Raw genomic sequence first — 25,925 nt, 5'->3', positions numbered from 1 at the left:
TGTTTTGCACAGAGCTTTTTGTTTCTCTTGGTTTCTCATTGGAGAGGGCAGTGGGGGAGAAAGAAGGAGAATTTTCATTTAAAAAGTAATTAATTTTTTAAAAATAACGCAAACTCCTTGAAGGAAGGATTGTTTCATTCTTTGTACTTGTATCCCCAGTGCCCGGTATAGTGTCTGGCATGTAGCAGGTGCTCAATAAATATTTGTTGGTTGATTAACTAACCACATTAAGTAAGCTATGTTCCTGCCCTTAGAAAACAGATAATGAAGATCTGGACAGCTCTGATGAGGACATGTGTAAAAGGCCCACAGATAGACAACTGGGCACTGAACTAAGAAAATCCATGAGTATAAAACTTGCTGAGAGGGCAATGCAGGATGATTTTGGCTTACTTCCAACAACAATATTGGAGATTTAATTTATCTGGTGATCTCAACCATGTAGGATGCAGTTGAGATCTAGGAGGTACATTTAAAAAGCCTCTGAGTGGTAAAATAATGCAAAGCTTATATATTTTACTCACAGGGCCGGCCCTCTGGTCCTCACTCAGTGCCTATTTACTTTTATTTTAGAAACAAATTTAACAAGTTTGCTTAGAAGTGGGGCATGTAGATGAATGGTGCACTGAGAACTATAATAAGTAAATGCTGATAGGAAGAAGAAGAGAGCAAAATTCTGAGAAACAGACATAAGAACACAAAAAAGGGTAGCGGTTTATGAACTTTGGCATAGGAGCAACCTGCTTTATGTACCTCTTCTCCTTCTGTTCTTTATCATCCTCCTCCTCCTGCTCTTTATCCTCCTCCTCCTCCTTTCTCCCTTCTCCTTCTTCTTCATCATCACTTACATTAATCTAGTATTTTCTAAGATTTGCAAAACACTTTACATTTTATTTGTTATTATTTTATTTATGATTACTTATGCTATATTTTATATTTATTTTATTTGATAACTTACAAAATCCCTGGTACTACTATCATACTGTAATTCTACCATAATATAGTATCCTATGAGGAAGCTGGGTGTATAGAGTGCTGGACTTGGAATTATCTCTCCAAGAGTATGGAATAGAAAGCTGATACAGTTTTACGATAGACAAAAGGAAGTTCTTACAGAATCTGCCCACTGCCCTGGTAACTCGTTCTCTCCTGCATAGGACATCCAGGCCTGGTTCCGGTAGGATGAGGGTGGTGTAGGGATGAAGTAGCCAGTGAATCCGGGTCTGTTTGCAGCTGGAATGGCAAACACAGCTGGAACGGTGCTTCCTGCCACAGAGCAGAGGGATTAGGGGTGGACTGTCTAGAATATTCCATTATTTTCCACAAATAATAATATAACAGCGGCGACCTTGCCTTTGGGCACCACCTGTTTCTGAAAAGCTTAGGTCAACTGGCAATTTGTCACCAAAGTGATTATAAATTTAATGGTCTCAGCTAAGACAAAAAGAATGTGGAACAAAAGCATAAAATCTAAATTATTTATATTTTTATTAAAAGAAAAGGAAAACATAGACGTTAATAAAATAAAAAAGAGGCAGCAGGATATAGTGGTTGGAGAGTTAGCCTAGGAGTCAGGAAGACTAGGATTCAAGTGTTGCCTCTGTCATGTATTGGCTCTGTCACTTAACCCCTAAATACCCTAGATAACTTTCTAAGACTAAATTGTAAAGGGGGCGCTGATCTGCATTGGTAGAGTTCTTTATACTAAAGAAATCTCAGTTCTTAATAAAACACCCCTCCACAAAATAACAACAATAATTTGGTCTCTGTCTGGCCACTTCTGACCTCTTTTCTGCATTTTTACTTAAAAAGTTCTTTTGTTATTGTTTGTGTTTATTTCTTTTAGATAGTCATATGTATGTTGTAGTACTTCATAGGACCATAGGATCTAGAGTTGAAGGGACCATTGAGGCCAGAGGGACTCTGAGCTCCCTGACATCTAGTCTCACCCCCTCATTTGACAGAGCACGTCAAAGAGTCCCAGAGAAGAGGAGCGATTTGCTCAAGGTTACAATACTAGTAAGTAAACAGAGCCAGAATTTCAACCCACATCTTTTGATGCAGAACCCAACACTCTACATCACACCACTCTTCCTTTGTCTACAGTCTTCTCTCTGCATCACTTTGTATGAATCTTCCCACATTGTTTTGTATTCTTCATACTCTTCATTTGCTCACTGAATCATAGGATCTGTAACTGGAAAGGGCAAATTTTATCCAACCTTCTTTTACAGCTGAGGAAATGTTTAGGGTACCATTTATTCAGCTGCTCCTCAATGGCTGGACATGCAAATTGTTACCAATCTTCCTAGACAAAGTGAGTAGAAGTATTTTCACACAAACAGACCTTTTTTCCTTCTCATCATTTGTATGGCGTAGTCTTATAGGGCATATAGTGAGATCATTGGATCAAGAACTATGGTCAGTTTTGTAACTCCTATGTATGCCCAGGGTCATTTAGGGTTACTATCAATTTGGGTTTTCTCTTCAAAACTATTCCATTCATACCCTTGAAAGGTATTTCTATTGCAGAATGAATATCACTCATCAATTTGTATCAGTTCCTTAGAAATTTAATGATGATGATGATGATGACAGCTAACATTTATACAGTACCTACTATATGCTAGGTGCTATGCTAAGCGCTGGACAAATATTTTCTTATTTGATCCTTGCCACAATCCTGGGAGGCAGGGGATATTATAAGGCCCACTTTATAGAGGAAGAAATTGAAGCTGAGATTAAGTGACTTGCCCAGGGTCGCATAGTTAATAAGAAACTGAAATTGAATTCGAACTCTGGTCTTCTCAACTCCAGGCCCAATGCTCTGTCCACTGGGCCACTTAGCTATTCTAAATTTGGTAGTTAGACACGTATATAACCTATATCAAACTGTATGCCTTCTCGATGAGGGCGTGGGGAGGGAGGAAGGGAGAGAATTTGGAACTCAAAGTTTTAAAAACGAATGTTTAAAATTGTTTTTACATGTAACTGGGGGAAATTAAAAAAAAAGTTAATTAAATAAAAAAATAAATTTGGTAGTTAGATTTTATTTAGATACTGGGTCCTAATGCTTAGAATGTAAGTGCTTTGAGGGTATCCCCATTTCCTGGTGCACAGCAAATACCTAATAAATGCTTCTTGGTTGATTATCAGATACATTTACCACTGAGAGTCCCACAGGATGGGAGGAGCAAGCATTTATTATTTATTAAATAAACAAGCACTTAATAAGCACCTACTATGTGCCAGGCATGGTGCTAAGTACTTTGAAAATATTATTGCAATATTATCTAGCACTTAGCAGTGCCTGGAACATAGTAGGTGCTAACAAATATTTATTGATTTTCTTATCTAATAGACCAGCATAAACTGTCAGGGAAGGACTGGTTATGGTCTGTATGGCTAAAGGAAACATCAATTTTGAGAAGATCACAAATCATAGATCATAGAGAGCTACCATGAAGATTTTTTTCCCTTAATCTATGCTCTTAAAGAAAAAGTTGAAAACTGCTTTTCAATCTCATAAAATTATTTTATTAGTTAAATCTATCAGTTTTGTCTCCAGTCATTTCTTTTATTTGCTCAATAGGCAAACCTCCTGTCCTCTCCTCAACTGAGATAAATATATTATTTATTCCCTTTTCTGTTTTGGGAGGTTTAACGTTTAAACCCAAAGTCACAGAAGTAATAAGCATCAGAGAAAGGATTTGAACAGAGGTCCATGTTTGAAATTTTAAAAATTTTTTTAAAAATTCAATTAAAATTTTTTTTCAAATTTTGATCCAATTAAGTCAATGAAGCATATGTGGTGAGATGTAGACCTAAATGCATTTTTTGCCATACCATTACTGAATTCTATCACTAATCTATATTGAATAGTGTTGATTTTTTAAAATGATATTTTATATTCTTAAATTTAACAAAGGCTGAACTCTTCTATGGTCTATGCTCCTTCCTTAGATTTTTTTCCTATTCTGGTCTGATGGTCTATTTAAAATATTTTGTTAAATACCAGATGTTTTTGGAATGACTAATTTATAAAACATTTGAAAATATGGCAGGGCCATCAATTTTAAAAAATACAATTCTTTCTGCTGATATTCTTGTCCATTTATTTTTCATTTTTTAAAATGAGGTTTATTGGCATCTTTTGCTTTTATATCAACTACTTCTAGATTGAGGCCCCTCCCTTCATTATATATGTTATATATACATATATATACATATATGCACATATGTGTATATGTATAAAGCTTCTATATAAACTTCAAAATGATATATATTTTATACAGTCAAAACTATATATATGTAAACTTCAAAAAGGCCATTTGGTGGCTTATCCTGTGGTTCCTAAGCAACAAATATCCACAGTTTAAAGGCCAGAGGACTTGGTGTTTGATCCTGAAGGGAATAGGGAGTCACTGGAGTTTACTGAGTAGGGATAAGACTCTTGCTGTAGGAAATTAACATTGGAGACTATGCAGAGAATGGACCAGAGTGGAGAAACTTGGGAGGGAAAGAATTAAGATTCTTTAAGATACACCAGTTCATCCACAAGGCAGAAGAAAAGACAAGTCTTAAAAAGACAGGGCTTAGTTGGTTTAATTTACACTCATTCCTGTTACTCTGTTTCATGTGTTTTAATGAATTTTTTTCCACAACTGCCTAATTTAGCAGTTCGTATACAGTAGGCGCTCAATAAGTATTCTCATCTGTGACTGGTTTGTGCTCTTTTCTGTGTGTGTGGGTGTATTTTGCAAGCCTAATATACGAGGAGAACCATTTTCCCCAAAGGGGACGTCTTTAAAGTACATCCAGCTTGGAATCAGAAGACCAGGGTTAACATCCCAGTTCTACCACTTCTGTTTGACCTTGGGTAAGTCCTCAGACCTCCTTGACCCTTCGTGTCCTTATCGGTAAAACAAGGAGATGGGAGTAGGTGGCTTCTGATGTCTCTTCCAACTCTGTATCTTGGGATTCCCCCATAACCACCCCTTTGTCTAACTTTTCTATTACTACCAAAGGCACTGTCATCCTCTCAGCCACCACATCTTCAAACCTTGGGGTTGCCCTCAACTCTTCACTCTTGCCCCATATGTCCAATGAATCACCAGCTCTTCTAGTTTCTCCTTCACAATGTCTCTTTGCTACATTCCTTTCACAGGGTCACTTTTCTTAATTCCTTCCCTCCTAAGTTTCTCCATTCCACTCCATCCTTGGCAAAGCCTCCAAAGTGATCTTCCTAAAGGGGCTCCCTATTCCCTTCGGGATCAAACACAAAGCTCTTCCCAATCTTGCCTCTTCCTACCTTTTCAGTCTTCTCTAGCCATGCTGGCCATTCCTCCCTCAGGATGTCCGGCCTCTCACCCCCGAGCCTTTTCGTTGGCTGTGCCCCAAGTCTGGAATGCTCTTCTTTATTCCTGACTCTCAGAATCCCCGGCTTCCTTCAAGACTCAGTGCAAATGCCACCTTTTACAAGGGGCCTTTCCTGGGTACCTCCCCCCCCACCAGCTGCTGGCACCTTCCCCTCTGTTCATCTGTGTCTTCCATTAGAATGTAAGCTCTGTGAGGACATGAACCGTTTGTGACTTTCTTTTTATTCCCAGTGCTTAGCCCAGTGACTGACACGTAAAAAGCGTTTAATAAATGCTTATGGATTGATTTTATAATATAAAATATATAAATAAAATATAATAAACATATATATTATAATATAAAAAATAAAGATAAATAAAGTTTGTGATTATCTGCAAACTTAAAAGCATTTGAGCTCGTTTTGAGCGGCTCTTAGGCCTTGCCCTGCTGATTGTGATTCCTAAAGTTGTCCTGAGGCTCAGAAAGCAGCCTCTCTGTTACTCAGCACAGGTACAAGGGGGGTAAGGGAGAAAATGCCAACTGGAAGAGGGGTAATGATCTGGCAGAGCTAAGTCTAATCCCTTGAGATAGAGTTGGCCACTGTGTCTACCTGGGCACGGCCCCGCCTTGGTGGGGTAAAAATCCATCTCTTGGTTTTCTTACCTGAGTAATTTAAAGCAGACTGGTCCAATGGAGTGACAGAGACTGGGCCTCTGGAAACCTGGGCAAAGGGCGTGCCATCATGCAGTTGTGCTTGCTCTGGGCCACTGGACTCAGACATTCTTGTCTTGCTGCCAATATCAGAAGTGGACCTGGGTGGAGGCAAGCAGGGTGTTAATTAGGGTTTCCAAGGGAACGGCTGTCAGCTAGTCTCCATGGAGCTCAGCCAGAGGATGGCAGCCTAAGCACGGGAAAGGTGGGCTGAGGGCTGACTACAGTGGGGTGGGAGGGAGGTGGTATTCAGGTTCAAAGAAATACCAGTAGAATCGCCTTCCTGGCTACTCTCCCTGATGGGATTGCGTTGCACTTTTGTGAGCACCTTGTCCGCTGAGCTCCCAAGCAGGTCACAATGGCTAAATTTGCAAAATAAAATAAAAGAGACCTTGTGTTTTCAAACACATCCATGGAGGTATAACCTTACAGCAAAATCCTCAGAACTAGGCTGAGGCCCAAGACTGGGTGATTTCTAAATATTCAAGTTCAATTCTCCCCTTAGGGTGACTCAGGTGTCTTGCTAGTTACCACAAAATTCAATTTTCACATTAAAAAAATGCACAAAGCAATTAGTGCCCTGTATTAACTGGGGATGCTTGAGCTAGGTGCCGATGACATCACCGGCAGCCAATGAGCACACTCCATTTAGAATGAGTGTTCTAACTCTCCCTCCTCTCTCCTCCCTCCGCCCCCCACATACACCTTTTACAATAGAACAGTGTGATGCTGCGAAGACAAGAGCCTGAGCTGGGATTAGCCAGGACCTCACATTGTACCCTGGAGCATCAGGCTGAGATTCAGGAGGCTCCTAGCACCTGTGAAGTCAGATAATGGCCCCAGAGCCCTGGCTAGGGAGGCACGCCTGCCAAGGCTGCTGTGGTGCATTACGACTGGTGCTGAGAAATGAGGAAATGCAGCCTGGTGTAGTGACTGTGCATTGCAAACGCTGGGATGGATGCTTTTAGAGGCAGCCGCAGAGCCCGGCGGCAGCACTCACATTTCCCAGCCCATTTACCATGTTACCCTTCCACTTAGTGCTCACAAAGCCCCGACTGGTCCAGGAAGAGGCTGCTGGTGGAGGACAGGGGGACGTGGGGAGGGGGAGAGGGGCTGAGGAGGTGCCCCCCACCTGCCTTGCTGGTACAACCTCCCATAGCATCTCAGTGACAGTCTCTGGCTTGACCCCCATTCGGCACCCACTGCCTTTTATGTCAGATAGCCCTCAGATTAAGGTTGCCTTACAAATCAAGGCACGAAGAAGATAAAATTGGTGGCAGAAACCTGAACCCCAACATCTGAGCCCATGCAGCTTTGCTCCTTGCCTTAATGGAAGAATCTGTTATCTAAGAATGAAGAAGGGACTGGGAAGGAAGGTCAGATGCCAAACCCCAGTGTCCTAGACATGGCAAGATGGAAAAAGAGACTATTAGAGAAACACCCCTGGAAGCCCCCGAGTGGCCATATACAAAGATGCCGCCTATAACCTCCAGGGTCTAGACTCTTCTGTTCGATTTTTAAAGACCATCCCAACTTGGGCCCCTTTCCCCCCTTTTTTTGGAGCAGGGAAGGCAGGGCAATTAGGGTTAAGTGACTTGCCCAAGGTCACACAGCTAGTAAGTGTGTCAAGTGTCTGGGGCTGTATTTGAACTCAGGTCCTCCTGACTCCAGGGCCAGTGCTTTACTCACTGCACCACCTAGCTGCCTCCCTTCCTCCCTTTCTTATGCTTTCCTCCCCTCCACGAGCTCAGCAATCTAGCCACACAGGGCTACCTGCCGTTCCTCATACATGACATTGTGCTCTTGTACTGGCCGTCCCTCAAGCCGGTAGCATCTCCCTCCTCCCTTCTGCCTACTGTGCATTTACATGATATATCCACTATAAATGTGGAAGACTGGGAGAGGTCTATTTCAGAAGGTAGGATTTGAGCTGAATCCTGAAGGAAGCCAGGGATAACTCAAACTGCACCTCCTACAGCAGATCTTTTCCAGTTCTCCCTACTACTGATATTTTCCCTCTGAGAGTACCTCCCATTTACAATCAGTATGTGTGTTTATGTTTCCTCCCTTATTAGAATGCAAACTCAAGGAGCTGACATTGTAATGTCAAGGACCTTATTTTTGCCTTTCTTTTCATCTCCCGGGCTTAACAAGGGCTTAATAAATAATATTATGTAATATTATTACACTATAGTTCTATGTCATATAATTATAAAAATCTATAATAATAATAAATAAGGGCCTAATGAATACTTCTTGACTGACCGATGGGAAGGGTGACCAAAACCAGACCTATCCCAGAAATCATGCAGGAATGCAGTCACTCAGGGGAAATCCAGATTTCACATTTTCCCATTCAATTTAGTTGAAAGGTAGAACTCGTTCTTAGTGCAGGCTTCCTTACTGTGGCTACCCCAGGAGGCCATCTGCTTGGTTACGAGCCCCTGGTCCTCTATCTTCCCTGACCCCTGCCCTCTGCTGACACTGCACCACTGTAATTAATTGTCAGCTCAAAAAGCCCTTGAGAATCAGCTCCCCAAGCTCACAGCCCCAAAATCAGAATTCTGGAGCTGGAGGGGCCTCAGGAGATTTCCCCCTACCCCACACTTAACAAGTGGTCATCGAGGCTTTAAGACAACCCTTCACTGAGGAGGGAACACAGTGTTTCTTGAGGGAGCCCATGCCATCTGGAGATAGCTCCATTTCTTAGGAAGCTTTTCCTGACCAAAAGCTGAAATTGGCCTCTTTGCATCTTGCACCTGTTGTCCCTAGATCTGCCCTCTGGCGCAGGAGAACCATTCTAATCCACTTTCCAGGAGCACTGGAGTCCAACAATTACTTGAAGATGCTTCTCTCCTAAGTCCCTTCTTCTCCAGGCTGAATAATCCCAGCTGCTTCAATCACTCCTACAAGGGCAGGACCTCAAGGCTCCTCACCATCCTGGCAGCTTTCCTCCGGACACTCTGTAATTGATCAATGTCCTTTACTGGAATAATGTACCCAGAATTGAATTAGGGAGGAGAGTGGCTCCTTTTTAGCATCAGAGAGTCTCACAAACATCTTAGGGTGCGGACGCAGCACGTGAAACAGGAAGAAAGCTAGATTCAAAGACAGAAGAATTGGGTTCAAAACTGACCTTTGCTATTGTTTCCTGTATGACCTGAACATAGTCATTTAACCTTTCTGGGCCTCGGTGTCCTCAACTGTCAAATGTTAGATGGTCTCAAAATCTAGCTCTCAATCCTGAGTCTATGAAATCCTCTAGTCCAATGTCCTCATTTGGCAGAATCAGGCCCTTCTGCCGCTACTCTGCTCTGAGGAGGTTGGAGAAACTGAGGCCCAGAGAAGGGGGGGAACTTCAAAGTGACACAGTGAAAGTCAGGACTAAACCCAAGGCTCATAGTTTTCAATTTAATTCAATAATTGTTTACTAAGGGCCTACTATATGCTAAGCTCTGCAGATGTAAATAAGAAAAATATCATGCTTGCCCTCAAGAAGCTTACAATCTAGTGGGGGGGGGGAGATAAGTTCAAGTGTGTGTGTGTGTGTGTGTGTGTGTGTGTGTGTGTGTAAACTGGGGTTACCCAGCACAGGATCATGATATTCCAAGGATTTAAAACCAAGCTGAGTTACTTAGGTGAAATAAAGCGTCACCTGGAAAGTTCCAAAAGGGCTTAGCTCTCTACAAAGGAAGGCCTGATTGCCCCGGGACTGGGATTCAGCGTCGTCCCCACCCCACCCCCCATGAATATATTCCATTGAAACCAGTCAGTATGCTTTTGTGGATGGTTTCACATTTTCATCTTGGGGAAAATAAAAGCAGGGCCCTTTCCAATTGGAAGACACGCATCACCTTCTCTCGGTCCCTCCCCTCCAACTTGTCTGGTAAGACTCAGAACCTGGCATATGCAACACTGACCTCCTGCTCCATCTCCCCCTCCTTTTCTTTTTCTTTCTCTCTCTTATCTTCCTTTTCATCTTCTTCTTGATTCTAGTGTTGTTGTGTGTGTTTTTTTAAAGATGTGAAATGTGTGCCATTCCCTTTATTTTCCCCTTCTGTCAGAACACACTGAGCCCTTTGGACACAGTGCATGTTTATTGTTGCCCCAGACCCCTCTGGCAAAACCTATCAGGGAACTGGTTAGAGGCAACTCTCATTTCTTTGTTAGATGACTGGTCAAAGCATGTTGCACCTTACTGCTGCTGCCTGCATGAGCCCAGTGAAACCCAGAGATGAACAGATTGTCCAAATAGAGCAAAATAAAAATAAAAATGGTAAATTACCGTCTGAGAGAAGCAACAGCCACAGGACCAGTCCGGGGAGGTACCGGAGGTGGAGGGGAGCCCATGACCATCTCAGGCAGCTGAGAAAACCTGTAGGCCTGAATGAAAGAAACAAGCTCACATTTGTGATGCTCACAAAAAACCCACAACCCTCCAAACTACTCAAAAAAAACCCCAAACAAACCTATCAACCAAAAAAATCCATCTTCATATTATTATTTTTGCTCATCTCCTTTAAAACGACTCCAGATCCTAATTCTTCCACTTATCACCTGTGTGACCTTAGGCAAGTCACTTGATCAATCTGGGCCTCGGTTTCCTCCTTTATAAATTGGTAGATGACCTCCAAGGTCTCTTCTAGCTATAAATCTATGATCTTATAAACCTAGCCTCAGCCTCCCTTTCCAGCCTAATTATTACATCATTCTCTTTCACATGCTCTTCGATCCAGCCAAACTGACTGACTCTCTTGCTGTTCTCCTCACATGAAACATTCCATCTCCTATCTCCATGTCTTTGCAGAGGCTGTCCCCCATCCCTACCATGCATGACTTCCTCTCATCTGTCTCTTATGAATTGAGCTCAAGGGCCACCTTCTCCGATCCCCCAGCTGTTAGTAACCCCTCCCTAGCAAAATGACCATGTATCTATTTTTACATATATTTCTATTGTACATGTCATAAAACAGATCTCTGCAGGGAGGGACTGTTTCATTCATGTCTTCATGTCACCAGCCTTTTATTGAGTTGGCGTTTAATACATACTTTCTGATTAAATGCTTGCTGGCTGATCTTAAACGGAAATAGACTTGCCAGGGTCTGGATTTTGACAGCTACTCATTCTCTTCACCTACAGTGGCTACGGAGTTTTTTCTCTCATTTGAGGTTTTTACAAATGGCAGAAGAAGGTGGGGGGGTGGGCACAATCAAACACTAACATAATTAAAAAGTCAAACAAATGTTATATCTAGAGAAGTCAGCAGATGTTGCTTGGGGAGACATGCAGCTCAACCTCTGAAGCCAGTCCTGGGCTATCATTTGCTAACATGGCAACTTGGAGCCTCCAATGAGGCATTTTAACCCGTGAAGGCAAATAGCTTCTTAGAACTCCTACAGGCTCCTCAGAGTGGAGTAGCAGCAGAAGGGCCTGATCCAGGAGGAAAATGGTATTTTAAGCTCAATTTCTTCCTTGGCCTTCTGACCTTTAGAGGAAGTTTCCTTCATTCTGTTCAGGAGGAGAAGGACAGGGGAATATGAGTACAAGAGATCCTGAGGGAGATATATGACAGGAAGAGAAGATGGGTTGATCACAGGATATGGGCAAAGGATTCTGGGTCTCAGTGTGCCACCACTACCTTCATGATGTCAGAAGGAAAAAAGGCATGGTTAGGTGGGCCCCGTTTTTAATGAACTCCTTGGAGGACACACAGGATGGGCACACAGATGGGTTGTGATCTATATCAACAGAGCATGTGTTCAAATTGATGACATCACAGAAGAAAAATTGAAAAACACAAGAGTTATCCGAAAGTGGAATGAAGGACTCAAGAGATAGTGGGCTTCCCATCACTGGAGGTTTCCAAGCTAGATGACCAAGGATGTTATTAGGACAGGACTTATACTAGAGGACTTCACAACATGAGGCCCTATATCCAGGTATTTCCAGCTGTGCTTCACTTTATTCCCCTGCTATCTCCTTGCCAGCCACTCTGCCACCAACAGAACTACATAGGGTAGAGTCTTCTTCCATGACTGGGAGACACGCTTCTCTGGTGTCAGAGGGAGATTTGAATTCATCTCATCAATTAACCAACCAATTAATTAATAAACATTTCTTGAGTGCCAGGCACTGTACTAAGCACCGGGGATACAAAAAGAGGCAAAAGACAGTCCCTGCCCTCAAGTAGCTTACTTGGGGGAGGGAGACAACATGCAAACCATTATATACAACACAAGCTATATACTGGATAAATAGGAAATAATTAACAGAGAGAAAGCACTAGGATTAAAAGGGGTCAGGGATGGCTTCTTAAACCCATCTGGAGAAGGAAATGGCAAAGCACTCTAGCATCTTTGCCAAGAAAACCCACAAACAGGGTCATGAAGAGTAGGACATGACTGAAATGACACAACAACGGGAAGGCTTCTTGTAGAAGGTGGAAGTTTAGTTGGGACTAAATCTGGAACTGACAATGACAGAGACTCTTTCAGCAATGGAGATCGACAGGGTTCCTGCTCCCTGGGTAAGATCAGAGGTCAGCTGAAAAAATATCCACCCTAGTCCAGCACTGAATCATTAGAATAATAATACTAGCTAGAATTTGTATAGCACTTTAAAGTTTGCAAAGCACTTCATAAATACTATCGTATTTGAGCCTCACAGCAGCTTTAAGAGGTCGCTGCAATTATTGCCCCCGTTTTACAGAGGAGGAAACTGAGGCAAAGAGAAGTTAAGTGGCTTTCCCAGGGTCACACAACTAGTAAGGCGTCTGAGGCTGGACTTGAACTGAGGTCTCCAGACACTTGGCTGTCTCTGGAACTCTTTCCAGATTCCAGAAACTCTGTATGCCTTCTCCTTTGAAGCGGTGAAGACCACAACCAATTTTGCCAGAGCAAGAGTTTTCCCATCAGAGGTGTTGGTTAAGAGCAACATCTGGCATTGCCCACTGGGAACCACAAGAAGAGCCTCAACAAATCGATGTGAGAGGAGCAGCCCCTTCAGGACTGGATGTCTAACAACTATTGAGAGCAACAAAGTATCTCCGGGGTCTCTTTTAGCGTCTATTGTATTTTCTTCGATCTTGCGAATGAAGGGAGCCTTGGCAACTGTCTCACGATCTCACAGCTACTAAGTGGGAGAAGGTGGGCTCTGGAGGCCATCTCCTGATTCCACATTCCAGGCTCTTTCCATAAGGCTGTGGTGGCTTCTTATATGTAGCACATGGAGTGGTCTTTCCTCTGTTTGGTAATTAAATCCCTTCAGAACTTTACCTTCACCTACTGGTCTAATCTTCTTACCTTTTACTCCTCTCCAAGTACTCTCCCATCCAGATATTGCCCTATATGCTCGTCTTATACACAACACTCCATCTCCTTACTTAGCCCTTGCATTAGTTATCCCTTATACCTAGAATGCTCTCCCTCCTTGTCTACACCTCCTTACTTCTCTGACTTCCTTCAAGACTCAGCTGTTCATTCATTCATTCATTCATTCATTCAGGAAAGTTTTATTGAAACCCCCTAGCAAGTCCCTGGCTAAGCATAGGAGGGGATAAGAAGATAAAGAAAACACCTGACCTGGAGCATTCCTAATTGAAGAAAACTGAATATTTATCAGGAAGCCTTTCCTGGTTTCTCCCAGGTGCCGATGCCTTCCTCTCTAAGTTTATTTTCCCCTTTAATTAACACTGTGTATAGATCTTGTATGTATATAGTTATTTGCATATTATCTCCCCAATTAGAATTTGAGCTCCTTGAGGGTAAGGATTTTTGTCTTTCTTTGTATTCCCAGCCCTTTACACAGTGCTTGGCATATTAATAAATGGTTGCTGGATGATTGATTTCCTCAGATTTTCTGGGTGATGGCTATGAGTCTGATGAGTATAAAGTCCCCTAGAGGGAACGTGGGTTTTTCCTATTCTTTGACCTTTAGACACAATCAACTCTTAGCTAATTGGAAATATTCAGTTTCCTTCAATTAGGAATGCTTGAGATCAGATGTTTTCTTTATCTCCTCATCCCCTCCTATGCTTACCCAGGGACTTGCTGAGGGGCTCAATAACACTTTGCTGAATGAATGAATGAACAGAAAACTCCCTTCCCCAGCTTCGTAAAGAGGAGTTTGCTATTGCTCTCTTAGGATTATAGGACCATAGATTTAGAGATGGAAAGGACCTTAGAGGCCATGCAGTCCATCTTCTTCATTTTACAGATGAGAAAACTGAGGCTCAGAGAGCATAAATGACTTATCCAATGTCACATGGGTAGCTAGTAGCAGGGGAAAGATCTGAATTAAGACTTCTGAAGCCAGCATGATATCCATTGCATTTTCTTTCCTGGGCCAAAGGAAGCAAACAACCATCAAGTCTAAGAATATCTGTATTATATGCAATAACCAATACAAGATAAGTAGCTGATGGTTCTGTGTACTATCAGGATTCACTAGAGGTGATACAGACCCTGATCTCCTCATGTGTGCCCAGGGAGCTCCATGCTCTGAACAGCTTTTCTGGGCACACAGTGAGGGCCCTGAGGTTAGAAGGACAAGCTTTCTTCACACCCAAACCAACTCTACAGCCCAACCCTTGGCATAGATGTTTGAGGGTAATAGGATACAGAGAATAGATGAGGGCAAAACTTAGTGTGCATGACAGAGGAGAGGAGAATCTGACCAATGTCTGCTCTCAGGTCTATTCCTGACCCTGAGCCTTGCTGGTAATAACAAGGCTGTTTGAGGCAGTATGGGAGGGGTCATTAGGCCACAGGTAAGTCACACTATGTGTCTTCTTCTACTCCACCAACATCCAGATTACTAGCATGGTAATTTTGTTGTTGAATCATTTTTCAGTCATGTCTGACTCTTTGTGACCCTATTTGGGGCTTTCTTGGCAAAGATCCTGGGGCGGTTTGCCATTTCCTTCTCACTTTATTGATAAGGAACTGAGGCAAATGGGGTTAAGTGACTTGCCCAGGGTCACACAACTTATAGGTATCTGAGGCCAGATTTGCACTCGCAAAGTTGAGTCTTCCTGACCTCAGGCCCTACACTATATCTACTGCGCCACCTAGCTGACCTAGCTGACAGTAACAGGTACTTAACAAATGCTTGATGACCGATTGTACGGTATTCAGATGAAATCAGGTTGAAATAAATATCAAGAACAACTTTGAAGGCAGGATAAAAGAAACTACACACACACACACACACACACACACACACACACACACGCACACAACCACACACAACACTATACAAAGCGTAGCCTAAAGGGTGTATGTGGAGAAAAGAGAGAAGGATTTGAAATAAAGAGGGGGAGAAGGAAGAGGAAGGCAACACACAGATGGGTCTGATTTCTCTCCCTCAGAATCCATTACTTCTTTTAAAGTTCAGCTCAAGTGCCCTTCCTACAGGAAGTTTGTCCCAATACCCCCAGCTGCTAGGGATGCTCTCCCCCAATACATATTTACTTTATATTTATATGAGTACGTATTGTTCCCCAGATGGGATGTATAGTCCATGAGGGCAGGACTTTTTTCTGGGGGGAGGGAAATGGAATCATGCTTATCAGAGTACCTGGCACTCACACATATATGTATGTGTATGTGCATGTGTACACACACACACACACACACATATATTCTCTCTCCCATGAGAATGTGACCTCACTGAGGGCAGGACTGTTTGGGCCTTTCTTCGAATCCTTAGAGCTTAGCACAATGCCTGACACATAGTAGGCACTTAATAAATACTTATTGATTGGTACCTAAATACTCTGGGCTGATGAATGAAGAGGTCTTGTCTCCAGCTGGAGCCACTTCCTTGCTCCAATACTGTAGATGAGCCCAGTGACTTTCCTAGTATCTTTCTGCCTTATCTCTATTTGGCAAAGACCTATTACATTGTAAAAGAACTCCGATTGGTCATTAGGTGTCTGGTCCAATTTTTTTTCCACAGACTGCACCTGTAAAGCGTGATCAAAAGTCTCCCAGACTGCAGCAAAGAAATTTTCAAATTGCCAGGAGTAACCTTTATCATGATTTAAATGGCATTGGCCCTGACAGCAGCATTTAAAACCACTGGCTTTCAATTATCCTGGGGGGAAGGCTCTGATCTCGACCTTGTGATGGCTGCCTTTCCCTCTCTGGCGACAATGAAAGGTAATCATAGCCGTGGTTTCGAATGGCCACCATTTATATTGATTTCTCCCATTATAACAGGACAGGCTACATTGTGATAGCTGGCATTCAGAATCATCATTTCCACTGTGAATTGCTAAGCACTTTTTCCTTTCATAAAAATTTGTACAGAAGGTGTTGTCGGCAAGAAAAAAATCCTCATAACAAAGGCCTTGTCTTTAATTTCATTCTTCTGATCTCTCAAATGCTCTGTGGATCAGTAATTACCTATTTTAGGTGGCCTTCTTTTTTAATGAGATATAATGCTGAGACGCCTCCTCTTATTATCCTCCCCTTTGTACTACCCCATCATTATTTTATAACATTTTTGTTTTCACATGGTCTAGGATGGTTTTGAAGGGATTTTTTTTTATTCCATTGGACTATGATGTGATTTCAGTGAACTGTGATTTCTCCTTGATCGTCACTGGTTGGGTCCTTTATCCTGGTCTCCTAAGCTTTTCTCTCTGAAGTCTGAAGGTGTCCTTTGATTCTTTATAACAGAGCATTTCAAGTCAACCCAATGAGTCATCTTGGAATTGGAGGATATCTCTGTGAACCCAAGTTTCTGAGTCCACAGTCAGGGTATTATATAGATGGGAAGGAATCAAAAAGAGAAAAAAAAATGAGGCCATGTATTCTTTATCTGGGAAAGGGATCTAACTTGAGAACTGGGTGAGGAGGAAACATTTGGTGGGCTAAGCTCAAGTGAGGAGGTTGGAAAAGAGAATGACATTCACAGAGGAAGATGGGAAGTGAAGATGCATTTGCCGAGTACCTGCAGCCTGCAGGGCACTAGAATGGAACTTACTGATGAAGACAGAGTGTCTGAGAGGGGTTTAAAGAGGCTCCAGGGGAAGGAATGAAAGGCTAAGCACTCTAGGCGTGGGATGCTGCAGAGACTGAAGGAGAAGAGCTGGGAGACATTAAAAGGGAAAACAAAGACAAAGATGAAATTGAATGTCTCATGCACTAGTCTATGACACATTTTTCAAAGTTTGGAAAATGAAAAACTAAAGGACATCTTTTATATAAGAGGGAGAAAAGAAAATGGGTTTTAAAAAAAGTACTTCTTCTGCATGATGGCACCTTATACGCATATACCCAATATAAAGCTTAAGGCAAATAATAACGATACTTTAGACTTTGGTACAATGGAGAGGTGACAAAATTGGAGTCACGGGAGCTGAGTTCAAATTCTGGCTTTGCCACTTTCTACCTCTGTGACTTCGAGCATGTCTACCCCTCTGTTTGTTTATTTTTTGGAGGGGGGCAGGGAAATTGAGGTTAAGTGACTTGCCCAAGGTCACACAGCTAGTACATGTGTCAAGGGTCTGAGGCCAGACTTGAACTCAGGTCCTCCTGACTCCAGGGCTGGTGCTCTACTCACTGCACCACCTAGCTGCCCCTATGGTATGCCTTCTAATGATGACGGTCATGATCCCTTTAGACCTTGACAGATGGATCCATGATTTTGCTGTGGTCACCAAAATTCATTGCTATTTGGTGAGGAGAGGCCTCTCTTCACTTACCTAGGTTGTTCTTCAGACAACCTATTGGCCAGCCTACACTCGAAGCATTTCTAGCTTCAAAGGACCTGTCCAAGCTAACACTCCATTAATATAAACTTCAAAAACCCAGAGCCACTTCCTTGATATAAGGTGAAACAACAGGACTTTCCTCCCATCTTGGTTTCAACCTTTGATTTCATCAAAGTGGAACTCCCCACATGGAAACTCACTTCATCAGTACAGAGTGGGAACTCATTGGTAATATATAGTCTTGGAGAGTTGCCTGGCGGCACTGAGAAATTCCATAACTTGGGATCATAAGATCATAGGTAGAGAACTGGAAGAGGTCTCAGAAGCCACTGGGTCCAACCCCCTCATTTTACAGATGACGAAACTTGGGGAAATGAAATAACTTGTCTAAGGTCACACAATAAGCACCAGAGGTGAAATCTGAACCATAGGATTATAGGTCCAGAGCTGGAAGGGCCCTCAGAGGCTATCTAATCTGAGCCCTCATTTTATGGATAAGGAAATTGGGGCCCAGGGAGGTTCAGTGACTTGTCAAAAGTCACACAGCTATCAGAGGTAGAATCTGGACCCAATGACTCCTTTCATTGTACCACACTGTCTGCCCTTTGTGCATAGTCACACAGCTAGTCTATGTTAGGGGAAGGACTTGGAGCCAAAGCTGGTCCAGGATCCAGCTGATCCACAATGTCATACCACATTTCCTTTCAGCAGTCTGACATTAGTCAGGGTACACTGGTGGTAATAATGTACGCGAATTAATCTCTGATTCACCTCCTAACCCCTTACAACAGGTTACATCTGCACGGGGCTTAATGATGGTCAAATACTTTATGTGCCTTGCTTAATCTGATTCCCAAAGTCACTCAGGTAGTATAACCATCATTATCCTCATTTAAAAGATATGGTTGTTGAGTTTCAGGGAGGCTTGTTCAAGGTCACATAGCCAGCAAACGGCAGGTCTTAGGACTGGAACCGCGGCTCTTAGGGATTCCACATCCCAGGTTCTTTTCAGTACACTACAATATGGCAGCCACGGGGGCCTTAAGGCAGTGCTACCCAAGCATGAACTTGACCTTCCACCAAAGACAGGAGTCTCTCTGATATAAGACAACTGGGCCAAGGGGAACACATGAAATGATAACTTACTGGCCTCGGCAAACTGTACTGGTACATTTCTGGTCGGTAAGTAGGCACCCATTGCATTCCACCCCTCGACCGGGTCATGGTCCCAGGAGCGCTCGTTACCACTTCAGAGTAAGGAAAGTGCTGGGCTGAGCCGTAAGTGTCTTGTTGTCTATTCTGCCCACCGTGGCCTGCAGAGGCCAAGCTGAATGCTTCTTCCAGCAGCATGTGCATCTGTTGCCTGACTTCATCAATGGAAGGTTGAGAACTGAGGGTAGATGTCTCCGAATGACCTTTCACCTGGCGTGACCTTGGGTAGCCTCGAGGCTCATTAACTCGGTCAATGTTAGTTTCTTCTATGATTTCAGGTTCAGTCTGTGGGATAAAGCAAAAGTCAGTTCTCAAGAAATTGTGCATTATTTAGGAAATAATTGATGGCTGATTTTTAGTATGATTAAAAAATGATAATACCTGTCACTTATATAGTGCTTTTAAGGTTTGCAAAACACTTTACATATGTTATCTTACTTGATTCTTACAAAACCCTGTGCAGTAGGTGCTCTTATTATCTCCATTTTACAGAAAGGGAAACTGAGGCAGACAGGGTTAAATGACTTTCCCAGGGTTACACATCAGATAAGGGATACTTATGATAAATTTATAGATACCAGGAGAGAATAAGGACCTGAACTGTGATTTTTTTTTTTACTGAACTGTGATTTAAATTGATACAGGAAGTGAGGAAATAGCCTCTATCAACCTCCCGAAGAGAAGGTCAGCACTTCTCATCAACTTAAAGCGTCTTATTTGTTTACCTATTTATTTATTTATTCATTTATTTATTAATTAAAATTTTATTTTAGACTCAAGGGCCAGAACACAAATATAGAATAAAGGAAAGAAACAAAACATATCCTAAACTTAAATATTAAAACTTAAATACAAAGTAAGAAAAAAAGCATGTTATGTGCATAGCAGAATGTAACAGAGGATTCAAAATATGTAACAGTAAATTTTCATTTCAAGAAAGCCTGTATGCTAAATAATTGTGTTGTGTTGAGAATTGTCCATCTTTTCTTTGCTTCCTTGTGAGTTTTCTTTTGTTCTCTACCGTGCACTTTTACTTTGTTTTTTTTTTCCCTCCCCCCACCCCACTCCCGAAGGCTACAATAAAGTTTAGATATGTTTCTCTATAGCTATAGATATATACATACACGTATACATATATACATACATATATAGAAATACGCTTTCCAAACATACCCTACTCCTGATCCTTATTTTTACATTTATGCTTCTCTCTTGTTTTAAAGAGTCCTAAAGAGTTGTCTCAAGCACTGAGAGGTTAAGTCAATGCCCCAAGGTCACGCAGCCTGTTTTAATTTTAGGCAGGACTCAAATCCACATCTTATGGACTCTAAGGCCAGCTCTTCATTATTATCAAGCTGCTTCACAAATAATGAAGTAAAATGTAAATATGATCATATAAGGCTTGAGGTTTTTTATATAGTGCTTCACCTATATTGTCTTCCATTCTTTACAACACATAAGTATTAAAGGCCTTATTCCCATTTTGCAGATGATGACACTGAGGTTTGGAGAGGGTAACTTGCCTGGGGTTGTAGAGTCAACAAATGTTAAAGGCAGAATTGGAATCCAGGTCTCTCCTGGCCTCAGGTTCAATATTCTTTTCACAAAATCATGGCTGCCTTGCCAAATAATAATAGCTAAGATTTATATAGTGCTTTAAGGTTTTACCTAAATGAGTTCATTTGACTAAGATTAGACATCGTTTTTGCTAAGCCTTTGCTATCCTTTTCATTCATGTGACAAATGTGTTTTAAGCTCCTACTATGTGGGAGAACATCGTGCTAGGTTTTTCGGTGTGGGTGGATGCCACGATCTGTGACTTACACAGCCAACTTCTCCCTGCTGTAAGACAAGGAATCTGAGGGTGCTGTTATGAGATTCATTGGTTTAGGTGCTGGAAGACACACTGAGGATAACCTAACTCAACCCCCTTTGCTTTATAGATAAGCAGACTGGTGACCAAAGAAGGAAGTGACTTGTCCAAGGTCACGCTGCTAGTACATAGCAGAGGAGTAATTCAAAGTCAGCTCTCCCAAAGCCAAATCCATTTCTCCTTTCCCTTGTACCACATCCTAGTTCATCTACAAAAGGGGCTGAAAATCTAGGCTCACCAACATCATCATTTACAGATTTTTGGCAATAGTTTTAATATGTCACATTTTATACATACTATCTTCTTTGATAAATAATATTTTTATTAGATTTATTAACCTATCATTTATCAAATGAGATGTATTACTTAGCAAATGAATTCACATTTGTAGAGTGCTTAGCACAGCGCCTGGTACATAGTAGGAGTTTTTAAAAATGCTTATCTCCTTTTCTTTTCCTTTCATCATCCCTATTTTGAGGCTCCTTCAGAGAGACCAACTCACATACCTAGTAAATGACAGCTGGGAATCATGCCCAGGTCTTCCAACTTTTAAGCAGAACCCACTCATTCATGGTGCCTGGCACACAGTAGGTACTCAACAAATGTTTGCTGTAATTTGCGAGTTAGCAGTTACACCACCCTGCTAGGTGCCACCTATGCAGACAGCAGGCCCAGCATCCCCTAAACCACAATCAAGAGTTTCAGAATTACAGCCATCTGTCATTTTCCAACAATCCTTGACTCATGAAAGGCTCAGCCTATATGAAACGCAGACAGTCTCTCCCCTTGTCCTTGATACCAAATAGCTAAGGACACTTGTCTTTTCTTTTGGAGAGATTTCTGAACATTAATTAGTTGATATATGCTAAGTACTGGTCATGCATTAAGTGTGGTTTTTGAATCTATTTTCTTGTGGGCTTCTAGGAGATGGCATCTCTCAGTTTTATAGAATATTCAATTGGAAGGGACCTTAGATACTATCTAGTCTTAACCCCTTCAATTTCTTTTAAAAATGCTTTATTTTTTGCTTTAAAAACGTTCTAACATGTAACCCACCCCCCCCACATAGAGACTCTTCCTTTGTAACAATGGAGCACAAGTAAGAAAAACAAGCCAACCCAATGGCTGTGTCTGGCAGTGTATGTCTTGGTCCACACCTAAAGACTATCTATCACCTCTCTACGGAGAGGAAACTGGTTAATTTCATGATGCCCCTCCCCCACTGAGACGGGGAGGAAGGGATTTGATGAGGGTCTCACTAGTAGTTAGCGGCAGAGCCGGGACCAGAAACCAGTTTTCCCCCGATATCGAAACTCCCTTTGCCAAGTTCACCCACTCATTTCTGCTGGTTCTTCTCTCTCTACTCTTCTGTCTGTTGTACTGAGAAATCTCTGAAAGACTGAGTTTCCCCTGGAATTAAAGCATGCTAGGTCTTTCCTGATCCCCAGCCGTTTAGTCCTTTGCCCCTCTGCAAATATCTTGCCCTTATTTCCCAGTTTCTCTGATGTATCCCACTCCCCCCCATCCCCTACTCCAGTAGAATGAAAGATCTCTGAGGATAAGGGCTGTCTCTAGTGCTTAGCACAGCGCCTGGCACAAAATATTGTTGTTCAGTCATTTCAGTCCAACTCTTCTTGACCCCATTTGGGGTTTTCTTGGCAAAGATCCTGGAGCATTTTAAGCCATTTCCTTCTCCAGTTCATTTTACAGATGAGGAAACTGAGACAAACAGGGTTAAGTGACTTACACAGGGTCACACAGCTAGTAAAGTATCTAAGGCTGGATTTGAACTCAGGAAGATAAGTCTTCCTGGTACCAGGCCTAGTGCTCTATCCACTAGCTGCCCAACCCCAGAAGGGTAGCCCCTGGACAGCCTGAAGGCAGGATGAAGCAGGAACATGGATACCAAAACCATGCAGAGGGGATTGCGTTTGGGGGTGTTACAAACTTGGTCTGCTTTATCATTTTGACAAAGGTCATCCCTGGATATAGGCATCACCCCTATTTTATGGATGGGGAAACTAAGGTACTAAGCTAGATGTCGTGACAGGTCACAGAATTAATCACAAATGGAAGAACTAGGCCCCACGGATCATCACTTTCAATTCAAACATTAGCATTAGGAGATTCGATTCAAATATTAGCATTAGAAGATAATGTCTTTTAAATCGGTGAAAACTTAACTTAACTACTTTTTTATATGGTTCCTCTCTACTGCCAATTTACCTATGTATTTTCTAACAGTTTGGTGATAAAAAAATTTTCAAACAATAAATAAAGCTATTTGCTAATAATATTTTAAAAAATAGATACAACTATTTAAAAAAACAGATTTTCTCAATGTGTCAGGGTCTTACAGTCACTGACAAAGACACACCTGAGAGAAAAAGGAAGATCTTATAAGGTGCTGCTGACAACATAGCTATCACTGCCTTTGCAAGACAGAGCCATCATCTCCTGACTCTTCAGGGTTCTCTACGTCTAAGACCTCTGGCAGCTTTCAGCACAGCCCAACACACAAGGTCTTCTCTAGGGACACACACTACTCAGGGGAACAGCAACATAGAAGCCACACTGCTGACACAATGAGGTCTCATCTGGTTGTCTTATTTGTCTCTTTTCAGCCCCACAATCACCATTGTAAGGGTTAATTTCAGGAATAGCCTCTCAGAGGCTTGGGCTTCCCTCCTTTTCTATACTGTCTCTGGTCAGCCTCAGAATGTAGAAGAGGCTGCTACCCTTGTTAGAGTCATTGGCAACAGCTGCTACCTTCCTATACCCATAGTTCAACTGTCCTGTCTCCCTGACTACAACAACACAATGAGGTTCTGGGCTTTATAAATATGAGAATTACAAAACATATTAATTCTACACATTCATATTCATGGTATTGAATTAGTTCATTTATATTTTATGAGAATGAGGAAATGAAAAGTAATACATTTAAAAATTCACTTAATTAGGAATCCTTCCTTTATGTAATGGGTTGACATCAAAACTCCTAACATACAGCAGTTTTTACATCCTTTTTAAATCTCAATTACAGAATCAGAGATTTTCATAGCCAGAGAGAACCTCAGAGGTCCTCTAGGTCAGTTCTTATCTGAAGAGGAAGCTCATCACTTGGATTTATTGGAGTGCAACTAATTGGGATCCCCGGCCAATCAGAGCTTTGCTTCCACTTTTCGGAAAATAATAAGAAAAGGTTATGTTAAGAATTCAGTTTTCCCCCTCAAAAAACAAAAATATATAACTTTTAGGGTAGGTCTAAGGCTAAATCCATGGCCAGCCCAATCTTGGGTGTTAACAAGTAATGCCTACAACTATTATCCACAGATACTATAAGGGACCCAATCATTTACCATGAAGATTTAGCTAGGTTCATTATATCCTCTTTATGTTCCTCAAATGGAACACTCCATTACCAGATGCAGGTCTTTGTCCTGGTTGTTCTCTCCATGCCTGACATTTGCTCCCTCCTCCAAGCTCATCTCATTCGTGTCTGCCATTTTATAAGTATTGACAATAGCTTAGAGACAGCAGTTTATCATTGTAGATAGGGAGCCACCCCGAGAGTCAGGAAGCCTTGGTGCCAAGTAGCATCTCTGACACGTGCTAGCTGTGTCTTAGCCTGTAAGTTGTGGAGTAGGTGTTGAGTGGCATTAGCAAAGGGAATTTCCTCAGCAGGAATTCCTTATACCGAAGAAATCGTAGGTCTGGTACACAGCAAAATAAATAAATAATAGCTCACATTTATAGGGTGGTTTGAGGACCACAAAGTACTTTATACACATTAGTTTCATTTGATCAGAACAGAAAACCCTGAGAGGGAAAGAGATTTACCCAGTATCACACAGATAGTAGAATCATAGAGACAGGATTCAAAGCTATACCTTATGACTTCAACTCTAGGGCTACATCCATATACAGAACTGACCTTATGTATGTATGGTCACCAATACAGCAAAATCTGACAACCACTAGGAAGTCTGGCCAGCCTCCAATCGTTCTACCCTACCTTTGATGCTTGAAATTTCTTTATTAGTGATGAATTCCTTTGTTTTAAGCAATTCCTTCTCTCTGGTTTTCTTCTAAAATACAAATAAGGTTGAAAGGGATGACATATTCCTACTCCTCAGGGTGAATTTTTTTTTTCAGATTACTTTCATCTTACAGAAGTTCAAGGCACTGGACACTGGCTTAGGAAGGCACTGAGAAGGGGAATAGGGAGGGAGGAGTGTTTTGTTTCTCAGGAGCTGTATACGGGACAAAGAAGGCATTATGTAGTTACATTTATTAGAAGCATGCTTGCGGAAATTCAATCATTTTTATTCAGTCTTAGGACTGACTAATGGCTTCAATAAAGTCAGAGTATCTGATTTAAAATAATTGATTAGTCTTGATGGGCAACATGTCAACAGGACTTCAATTAATTTAATTTCTAATTGATTTCCTCTCCTGGGGGCATTAATTAACATTCAATCATTAACCATAAACTTAAAGAAAATCACAAGACCGTCCACTGTTTTAAGGTGTAACTGAAGAAATGACCGCCATTCAATCTGACCTCTATGGAAGTACCCTGCTTACTCACTGAGTCCAGACGATGTCCCTGGGTGCTCATGGGCTGTATCAGCTCAGTGTAGGCAGGTACCGCTATGTTAAAAGAGCTTTGGGGATGAGCCGTTTTGACAATGCCCAATCCAGTTAGGTTTGGAGAAACTCATTACTAGTTTGGTTGCAGGGTGGTGGGTATTGTGGCCATAGTAACTCCCCAAAGAGCTACTGTTAAGTCATTGGGCAGACTTTTGGTTGAAGGATCTGGGGACATTCAGCCTGGAGAAGAGTCTGGGGCACAGTAGGGGTAAATATGAGAGTTATTTTCAAGAATGCAAAGAGCTTTTCTGCTAAAGAGGGATTAGATTTGTGCTGCTTTGCCTCAGAAGGCAGGACTAGGAACAGTGAGTTGAAGTTACAAAAAAAATGTCAATTTTGTTTTAATGGTAGGAAAATACTTCCTAGAGTATTAGAGCTGTGCAGTAAGTCGAATG

At 41.9% G+C, this 25,925-nt stretch overlaps 1 protein-coding gene across 1 annotated transcript in view; it reads right to left on the bottom strand.

The window, feature by feature from the left end:
• Positions 1–25,925, bottom strand: part of KIAA1549L (KIAA1549 like) — a 144,722-nt gene that overhangs the window by 7,427 nt on the left and 111,370 nt on the right. Inside the window, exons 17-20 of the mRNA XM_036765125.1 lie at positions 18,936–19,286; positions 10,355–10,452; positions 6,022–6,170; positions 1,115–1,266 (exon numbers count right to left, since the gene is read on the bottom strand). Of these exons, the coding sequence (XP_036621020.1) occupies positions 1,115–1,266; positions 6,022–6,170; positions 10,355–10,452; positions 18,936–19,286 (750 nt within the window). The remainder of the gene's footprint in view (positions 1–1,114; positions 1,267–6,021; positions 6,171–10,354; positions 10,453–18,935; positions 19,287–25,925) is intronic.

This window comes from Trichosurus vulpecula, chromosome 6 (genome assembly GCF_011100635.1).
Source record: "Trichosurus vulpecula isolate mTriVul1 chromosome 6, mTriVul1.pri, whole genome shotgun sequence".
In the NCBI taxonomy this organism is placed as follows: Eukaryota; Metazoa; Chordata; class Mammalia; order Diprotodontia; family Phalangeridae; genus Trichosurus; species Trichosurus vulpecula.
Note: the sequence above shows the minus strand (reverse complement) of the source record. Positions and strands in the feature narration are given on the sequence as shown.